The 9692-nt window shown below is 57.2% G+C and overlaps 1 protein-coding gene across 2 annotated transcripts in view; it reads left to right on the forward strand.

The window, feature by feature from the left end:
* Positions 1-6307, forward strand: part of PCDH1 (protocadherin 1) — a 16191-nt gene extending 9884 nt beyond the window's left edge. Inside the window, exons 3-5 of one of the 2 annotated variants that reach the window (XM_045284803.1) lie at positions 3096-3315; positions 4170-4208; positions 5385-5464. In XM_045284803.1, coding sequence (XP_045140738.1) covers positions 3096-3315; positions 4170-4195 — 246 coding nt within the window. In that variant the 3' untranslated portion in view covers positions 4196-4208; positions 5385-5464. Of the gene's footprint in view, positions 1-3095; positions 3316-4169; positions 4209-5384 lie in introns of both variants that reach the window. The other variant, XM_004696685.3, reaches the window with a different exon arrangement.
* The last annotated feature ends 3385 nt before the right edge of the window (positions 6308-9692 follow it).

Here is a 9692-nt window from a genome sequence, read left to right on the forward strand (position 1 = left end):
GCCGCTCTGAGGGAGAAGAGGCTTTCTACTCCCATACAGAATTCTAGTCGAAGGAATCCACAGGGGCAGTCAGCATCAATTCAATTGCAGTGAGTTTGGTTTTGAGGATAAAGATGTGGGTATGATCCTACATTCTAGATTAGATGGTGGTGATGAGGCCGGTGGATGGAAGGATGGGTTTGGGTGAGCTCCAGGACGGATCGGGAATGAAGGGGAACTGCCAGGATTTCCAGGGAGCATGATGAAATCATTGGTCATGCAGAAGCTAATTGGAGAAAAGTAACTTCCAGACCCCTTGCGTTTGAAGGGCTAGTCGGAAAAACTAATTGAAGGTGTTCCTCCAATTGTCTGGAATTTCAGAACTAGGGTTGGGGAGAGTTGGACTTTTAAGATTTGATTGTTGTAGAATTGTAAAGAACCTCTAGTGTCAAGAGTTGGTGAACCATCCATTTCACAGAAAAGAACTGTGGGAAAAGAAACCAAGTGACGTACCAAGGTCACAGGGAGTGGGCAGGACTGGATCGCTGATGACCAGGTGGGGTCTTCAGGGGGGGAGGGGTGCTGACTGAGGTCTTGAAAGAAAAAAGTGAAGCACTGATTACCAAGTTCCCTGTGCTTCCCTGAGTCACCCTGGAACCTGCTCACCCCAATACCACGCTCCTTCTAACCTCAGCCCCAATGTCTAAGTCCTTCTTGGGGGCCTGGCCTGTCATCACCTGGACTTGGGTGCCTTTTATCATAGCAAGGATCCCAATAAGGGTCACCTATTCCAGAAGATGGTAGGAGCCAAGGGAGGGGAGACAGCTATAAATCTTCCACCGTGACCACATTCCTCATCCTAGCCACCTTGCATGGGGTAGAAAATTGTGTAGGGATATCAGAAGCGAAGGAGCCCTGGTGGCATAATGGTCATGAGTTGGACTGCTAACCCCAAGGTCAGCAGTTCAAAACCACCTGCTGCTCTGCAGGGGAAAGATGAGACTTTCAATCCTCGCAAAAGAGTTACAGCAGCAGTTCTTAACCTGTGCGTCTCAACCCCTGTGGGTGGTCGAATGATCCTTTCACAGGGGTTTCCTAAGACCACCGAAAAACACATATTTCTGGTGGTCGTAAGAACCAAGACACCACTCTTCTATCTGTCTCCAGGCAGGTCTGACCACATGTAGCTATGCCCACCTAGGATTACCCAGCGAGAAGACTGTTACTCATGCTACACCATGCTTCAAGACAAAAATTCATTGATTTGTCATTTGAAATAAATATTTCACAATATATAGTTACATATTGTTTTTGTGATTAATCACTGTGCTTGAATTATGTTCAGTTTGTAACAATGAAAATACATCCTCTATATCAGATGTTTTTATGACAATTCTTAACAGTAGCAAAATGACAGTGATGAAGCAGCAACAAAAATAATTTTATGGTTGGGGGTCACCACAGCATGAGGAACTGTATGAAAGGGTCGAGTCATTAGGAAGGTTGAGAACCACTGAGTTCCAGTGTAAATTGTAATAAGAGTTGTAAGAGCCCCCAATAAAATGATCTTTTAATTTAAAAAAAAGGGTCAGAAACTTACAGGGGCAGTTCTACCCTGTCCCAGAGGGTCACCATGGGTCGGACTCTACTCGATGGCAGTGAGCTTGAATTTGATCAGAGGAGGGGTATACAAACAAACCCAAGGACCACCTCTCCTGGCTGGCTTCACACCTCAGCCTCCTACGGAGGTTTACAAAGTAAGTCTCTGAAGCCTTGCCAGAGCCGTGGAGGCTTCCGGGAGCCCGGCCTGTGCTGCTCGCTGCTCGCTCGCTGCTCCTACCCCTGGCCTCCAGGGGCCCTGGGTCTGTGCCCTCCACGGCTTCTTGTTTTTGGTTGGCAGGAAAGCCAATGGCAGTCCCAGGTGGGTGGTTGGGTGGCTGACTGGTTGTGCCAAGTGTCAGACTGAGGTTGCCAGGTTTCTGGGATGATCGTTAACCCATGTAGGCTTAATTATTATGATCGTTAACCCATGCAGGCTTAGTTATCTGGCTGCTGACAGGGAATCATTCTGCTCCCCCACCCTCAGCCCTAGTCTGAGCCTCCAAGTCCACCCCACCTTGAATGGGAGATCCTCCCTTCCACTTGGGGGCCCCTCCCTGAGGCTCCTTCCCATTTCCTAGAGGGAGTCTCCCTTTTGAGGCCAGCCTGCCTTCTCCAAGGCCAGTCCCCAATTCTCCAGTTCCTCACCAGCCCCGCCCTGTGGGCTAAAGCTTTTGTTTCCGGATGGGGAGGTCTGGGAGTTTTCTTTGTACTACAGCCCCACCCAGGAGCCCTGGTTTATCGCCTCCCTCTTCCTCGTTGGCTTCCCTCCCATGGCTTTCTCTCCAGAGGACTCTCTGGGGGGTGGGGTGGGGAAATAAAGGTAGGACTGAGTGGGAGGGGACTCTGCGGGGTGTCCTGAGGCTACCTGTGGGGTGACAAACCAGGAATGGCAGCTAGGTTGGCACCCTGTGTGGACGGGGACAATAGGAACTTACGCATCCATGGAGCAGGTGAGAACTGGGCGGGAGTTTACAGGTGGTGCGTAGACACTAAGGGGCTGTTGCTTTGGTGGAAGCTGGTCTAGAAAGTCTGGGGGCTGTGGGTGTTAGGAGACTGGACTAGCGCTAAGGGAGCTGGGCTGGGATTGTGCTTGTCTGGTGGTGGGTTCTACACTCTGGAGGCTGTTCTAGAGCGAAAGGAGGCTATGCCAATACCAGAAAACTCAGAACTAGAAGGACTGTGCTAGAACAAGTGGGGACCAAGTTCCCTCTGTCATGCTGGCCTGGGGGCTATACGAATACTGGGGCTGGTTCCGTGTTGGGAGTTTGGGTATTTCGCCTTGGCTGTATTTGGGGGCTGTCCTAGAACGACGGGGCTGGCCTCTCTTAGGGCCCTGGCTTCTTGGGGGGAAGCTGGGCTATGCTAGAGGGCTGAGCCTGGCGGGACCTGGTTGCTGCTAAGCCCTGGGGAGCTGGAAGCTCGGGATATGGGCCTTGCTGGAGCGGGGGCCTGGTGTGGTGGTGGGCTTATGGGGCAGGCTGACTGGCCAGCAGTGACCGTCTTTCTCCCTACAGTTACCTCACCGTCGCGTCACCTTCTCGGCCACCAGCCAGGCCCAGGAGCTGCAGGACCCATCCCAGCACAGTTACTACGACAGTGGTCTGGAGGAGTCTGAGACGCCATCCAGCAAGTCATCCTCAGGGCCCCGGCTTGGTCCCCTGGCCCTGCCTGAGGATCACTATGAGCGCACCACCCCGGATGGCAGCATAGGGGAGATGGAGCACCCTGAGAACGGTGAGGAGCACCAGGAATGGTGTGGAAAGGCCTGAAAAGTGGACGCATGCGTGCTCTCGCGGATAAATTCATTGACTCCTCCTAACCACTCGGTGACGGGAGAACTTTCTTGTACCCACTTTACAGTGGGGCAGACTGAGGCTCAGAGAGCTTTCTGGCTTAAAATCATGTAACTAGATAGTGCCCCAAGCCGGGAGGGATGCAAACCCAGGTTTCTCTAACTTCAAAGCCCTTGCATTCAGCGCTGCACTATAACGCCTCCCTTCCAAGGGAAGAGGGACTTAGAGAAGGGTGAGGGGAACTTAGGGTGGCCAGAGGGCTTGGAGAGGGGTGCAGAACCTTGGAAAAGGAGATGGCAGTGGGTTGTCAGAAAGACCGTGCATGCTATGAAGCACTCAGGGGCTGGTGATGGACAATGGGTCCGTCCAGGGAGGATGGGGCTGGGGAAGGGAAAGGCCTTGCGTGGAAGCTTTGGAGGGTAATGGCACGGGGGAATCTGGGCAGGAGCTGAGGTCAGTGTGGGAAGGGACAGAGGCAGGGTGTGCTGTCCGGATGTGTGTATGTGCATGTGTGGCTCTGTGTGTGTGTGTGGGGGGGCATAGCAAGGCCTCCTGGGAGAGGAGACAGGATAAACTTGCCTTTGGGATGGAAAGACTAACTGGGAGCTGTACTTGGGTCTTGCCCCTTCACTCAGCTCAAAGCCCCTCCCACCACCACCACCACCACCATAAAAAGATGCCCACCCTTTACGCATAGGGCCCTGCCAGGCCTTAGGTCTCCTAGTGCCCTCTGACCCCACCCTGCCCCTCTGTGCGCGATCTCATGCCCGTCTCGTCCTTTTTGTGCCCGCGCAGAGCTAGCTGGCCGGAGCAGGCCCTGAGGCGGAGTGCCAGGTAGGTGGGAGCTGTTCTGGGGTCTGGGGTCTGTGGGACTCACCCAGCACCCGGCCCCGCCCACCCAGTGCCCATGCTCTGCTCCGTGCCACATTGTTGGGTCCCCAATTTCTCGAGGAGCTAGAGGGCCTTGGTGCTTTGAGGGTTAACAGGAGTGCTGTCCCCTCCTCACCTTGCCCTGGCAGGAGGCCAAGCCAGAGGGGGTGGTGCCAGGGGAGCCCCCTTCCCAGGCCATGCTTGCTTCTCTCAGTCAAGTCCTCAGGGGCTGGAGGGTCACAGGCTGGTGCTGTCCCTCAGTGAGGGTGAGGGCGGGCCGGCCAGCTGTGACAGGAAGTGCTCCTGGCCCAGCCGTTCCCATGGAGACCCGCTGCCCGGTAACCACACCAGCTACTGCTGATGTCAGGCGGCCAACTCCTGTTCCCGTGGGTGTTCTGGGCTGGGAGCCGGGGCAAGGCCAGGGGTGGTGGTGGTGTAGGGGTCGGAGTGAGGCAGGATGGGGCTGCATAAATGTGCTTGTGGGTGTGTGACTGTGTGCTCATATGTGAGCACCCCACAAAGGCTGGCTGCCCCCTCACTGTGCTGGGCTTGGGTGGGATTCCTGGACGCAAGGAGCCAGTAGAGGATTGGGGGGCAGTCAGGAGGAAAGTATTCGCCCAAGTTTGGCTGAGAATAGAGATGCCCCACGTAGGCTCGTGAGTAGGGATGTGTGTGTGTGTGTGTGTGTGTGTGCAGCCTGTCTGAGAGAGATTGTATCTTGATTGGGATAGGGGTTTCCTCAGCCCTCTCTGAAGGTTGATTTGCATGTTTAAGCCTGTCTAGAGACAGATAGAAAGTAGGAAAGGAGGGAGAGAGAACCTGTGTGAAGGCCGATTTGGTGGTTAGATGAGAAGAAAGCTTGGTTGTGGGTGAACATGGAAGGAATGTGTTTATTTAAAGACAGATTGTGTCTATTTAAGGACAGGTGTGTGTGTGTGTGTGTGTGTGTGTGTGTGTGTGTGTGTGTACACCGTGCATGCACTCAGGGGGCTGGAGGGCATGGCATGTCTGTTTGAGGGTGTGTGTCCTCCGGGAGCTCAGTGGGCAGGAAGGGGTGTGCACCCTGTTCTGCAGCCGGGTTAGGTGCTTGCTGGGGATTATGGGGTGCTGATGACTGCCCTCCCCACCTCCCTCCGGTAGACCTGCGCCCTTTGCCTGACGTCGCCATGACGGGCACATGTACCCGGGAGTGCAGCGAGTTTGGTCACTCAGACACGTGCTGGATGCCCGGTCAGTCGTCTCCCAGCCGCCGGACCAAGAGCAGCGCCCTCAAACTCTCCACCTTCGTGCCTTACCAGGACCGGGGAGGGCAGGAGCCTGCGGGCGCCGGCAGCCCCAGCCCCCCGGAAGACCGGAACACCAAAACGGCCCCCGTGCGCCTCCTGCCCTCCTACAGTGCCTTCTCCCACAGTAGCCATGACTCCTGCAAGGACTCGGCCACCTTGGAGGAAATCCCCCTGACCCAGACCTCGGACTTCCCACCCACAGCCACACCGGCTTCTGCCCAGACGGCCAAGCGTGAGATCTACCTGTGAGCCCCTTTCTGGTCAGCGGCTGCCCCCTCCCTCGCCACCGGCCAGCTCCCAGATGGACCCATCCCAGGGCCACTACACCCAATGCCCCACACCCCCACACACCCCAGCGTGGACTTCCTAGCCAGGACCCTGAGTGGGGGGCGGAGTACTGGCCTCATGACCACGCTGACCCTTCCCCCTAGGCAGGGTCCAGGTCCTCTCCCCTCATCTCCAGTCCCCAGCCTCTGGGAGCCCCTTCCTCCCCTTTATGGGCTCTCCAGCCAATGCCCAAGAGGGCTCCTCTATAATGACTGGGCTCCCTCCCTTGATGCTTGGGTGCACCCCTCGCTGTGGGTAGACGGCAGAATCCAGGGGCGGGCAGCACACGTTCACCCGTTGTTTCCCACGTAGCCAACTGGGGTGGGGATGGGATGCCCCCATTGTGGCCCTAAAGCAGGGCTGAACTGGGGCGCTCCCCTCCACTGGGAAGTCCCAGAGGAAACCCTTGACTGTCAGGGGCTCTGTGAAGGGCTTTTGTTACCAAAGGCAGGCGGGTGAGGGTGGGGGAGCCCGGTGGGGGTGGGCGGGCCTTGTCTTCCCGGTCTACTCCTGGGCTGGCCCACCTGCCTGCCAAGCCCAAGCCTGGTCCCGTCTGGGCTCCCCTTCCCTGCTGGCCATGCAGTGTCTGTACATAGGACCTTGGAATGACGTCCCCATTTCTGCCTGATTTGCAACTTTTCTCGTTGATGTTGTGTTGTCTTGGGGGACCCCTCTGGGGGGGAAACCTGCCCTGTGCCCCCTCCTCCTTGCCGCAGTGCCCCCATCCCAGGCCTCTATTGTTCCATGTTGTAAATACTCCTGGGGCCGTGGGGGGGGGTGCAGACCAGGGAAACCACTGGGTGGAGGGTGGGTGGGTGGGGGGTAGGGATAACATTCGCCTATCAGCAGAGCTGGGCTTTTATTTAATTTTTTTAAAGAATACAAATCTCTATTTTTTTGGAACTGTTGCGCTGTGCCCTGGGGGGGGAATCCCTGCTCAGGCTGGCGCCCCTCGGCCAGATGAGCATCCCAGAGGGGCCCTGAGGCTTGGGGGGGCAGCTGGGCAGGGGTGGGATGACTGTGCCTCTGGCCTGGCTGGGTGCGTGGGGAGCAGGAAAGCTTGTTCAGGGGTGGCCCGTTGCCGCCCCTGCTATGGGGGGCCTGCCCCCTGCCCCCTCCCTGCCTCCCCATCCCAGCCCCTGCCATGACTGACCCGTCAGCCTGTAAAACCACCATTGCCTTGATCTCAGGGGGTGGGAAGGGCTGCCTCAGGGCACCCTGGGCTCCAGGCCCCCTCTTCCAGTTGGGCTTCCCTTTGCAGGGTCAGGGGTCCCATGGGGGAGGGGAGGGAGGGCTAGGGGGCAGAGAAGCCCAGTCAGCCATGATGAGGTGGGGTTCCTTTCCTCACCTCAGGGGGCCAGGGTATGAGGGGCGTCCTGCAGAGCCCCCGTCTCCCACTGTGGCAGTCTCAAAGCCTCAGTCCCTCTTCCCTCCAGAAGCCCCCATTGCCTTGGCCCATACCTCTCCAGCTCCCCAGGGGCCCCGGCTGGGAAACTGGAGACTCAGGGTATGGCCCTTGCTTGACTTAGTCTAAGCTTGGGGGTGGCCCGAGTGGGGGACAGGTGGGTACAGGCTGCTAGGTTGTCTGGTGCCTTTGGGAGTAAGCTGTGCTACTGGGGTCTTGACTCCTGTAACCCCAGAGACTTCCCCCCAAACCCCAGAAAAGCCTGGGGGCTGAAGAATCACCCTTTTCTCTGCCCCTTACCTCCCACTTGGCTTGGGGTTAAAGTGCTGGGAAGGAGAGCATTATTAGGCTGGTGGTCCCAGCAAACATAGCCTTCCATGGAGGGAAGGGGTGGAGTGGACTGGGGTAACAGCAAGCCTTCAAACGGGTGCACACCTGTTCAGTCATAGCCAATGAAGCGAAGTCAGTCCAGATCTAAATTGCTCAAATTCAGGTGAGGCGAAATGACAGCCAGGAATGAGAGCCAGGTCAAAGCCTGGGTGCGGGAGGCTCTGAAGCGCACGGTGAGCCCTTTCTGGAGCCTGCTGTGGGAGGTTGGATTATCGTGGAGACTGCAGAGCAACACACGTTCGCAGCCTCATGGTTGGCTGCCATCTTTGAGCTGGGCACCACTGGACAGGACTCTGTGAATGAAGAAATGTGGTTGCTATGCAATGAGCAAGCTGCCCTTGTTTTCTATGAGGGAGATTACCTTTCTAGCAGATCATTGACCTTGATCTGTGCATTCGCCTGTTCTGCTCAGAGTTCTGGTACAACTCACATTTCACAAATTTTGGTCCATCCCAGCAGTTTCCTTCGTTGGCTCTGACTAAACTGGGAAGACTGGTTCAAAGCCCTGGGTGGCAGCAACCAGATCTAGGGGGTTCGCCAAAAGCTCCTTTCCCTGGGGAGGCCCAGGCTATGGGCTGGGGGCTTGTTAACGAGGACAGCCCCGTCCCCCTGCACAAACGGGACAGGTGCAATAGTGGTGGGGCAGCGACCTCAAGGGCTGCCCTGGGTCCTGGAGTTGAAGATGCAGGCAAGAAGATTGTAGGAGGCCTGTCTGCTCGGTGGAGAGGGTAGTCCAAACAGGAGGCGTTCCTGGGGTTAGTGGACTCCCTGGAAGCCTCGGGTGGCCCGGGCACGCTGCCCTGGGCTTGGAGACCCCTGAACACCGAGTGATAAGGCAGAGGACTATTTTGCACAATGGAGAAGCCAGAAGGAAGGGGATGGCCCAGATGGCTGGGAGGGCTGAGAAGCACAGAGGAGTCCTTCCCACAGGCAAAGGCAGAGCCCCCAGCCCCCTGGTTGGGGTCAGGGCACTGAGCCTGTCACCACCTGGGCATTTGAGAGGTGAAACCAAAGGTGGGCAGGGGATGGGTGACAGCACTGGGGACCACCCCTATTGGCCCTAGGTCTGGGCAAGCCCTCCCCAATGCCTTGTGTCGCGTACAGTTTTATGTACAAATAGGCGACATTTGGCCAGAGGAGACCTTCCCTTAAACTCGGCCTGACCCAGTCAGTGTCTTCCTAGAGGGGACCTAATTGGTCCTCATCCCCCTACTACAGTAGGGCATGTCTCTTGGAGAGGGGGACACTTGAGGGGTGTATTTCTCTCCTAGGGTCCCTGAAGCATGTCTCATCCCAGGGGGAGGGTCTCTGGGGCATCCCTCTCCTCTGAGGGCCCCTAGGTCCTATCTCTCCTCTTGGACTCTCTGGGGGACATGTATCCTCCCCTGGAGACCATGGGAGCATGTGTTTCCCCCTTCCCAGGCTCTTTGGGGAGCCTGTTTTTCTCCCAGGATTCCTGGGAGTACTTAAGGCATGTCAGTCCCCAGGCTGTCCCTCTTCCTGGGAAAGGGGTCTCTCAGAAGCATGCCAGGAGGGATGTTTCTGGGGGTTCCCCATCTCTCCTCCCGGGGTAGCACTGACCTACCACACTTTGGGATGAGACTGGGCATCTCTGAGCTCCCTTTTCTCCTAGAGGCTCTAGAACACCCCTCCCTCTTTCCGGAGGATGTGACTGCTGGAGCCATTGCTTTCCTGGGTGGGGGCTATCTCCGGGTGCTGGGAGAGCTGTGTTGGCCATGAGAAAGTCTCTGAGGGGGTGTCTCCACGCGGGACTTCTCTGGGAGGGGGGGACTGTGTCTCGCCCGTGGGGTTCCCGGGTGGGTTGTGTCTGCCCGTGGGGAGGGGAGACTGCGTCTCCTTGGGTTCTCTGAGTGGGGAGGGGGGCTGTGTCTCTCTCTGTGTTGGGGGGGTGGGTCCTGGGGAGGGGGGATTGGGCTCGTCGGGTGCCCACACTGGGGTCGTGTTTCTCTTGGTTCCTGCCACTTCCCACCGCCTCGCTCCTCCCGGGAAGGGCCCCCGCCCCGCCTCCACTCCACCCCA

This window comes from Echinops telfairi, unplaced genomic scaffold, assembly GCF_000313985.2.
Source record: "Echinops telfairi isolate 266 unplaced genomic scaffold, ASM31398v2 ScPeMD7_7469;HRSCAF=8507_0, whole genome shotgun sequence".
Classification (NCBI taxonomy): Eukaryota; Metazoa; Chordata; class Mammalia; order Afrosoricida; family Tenrecidae; genus Echinops; species Echinops telfairi.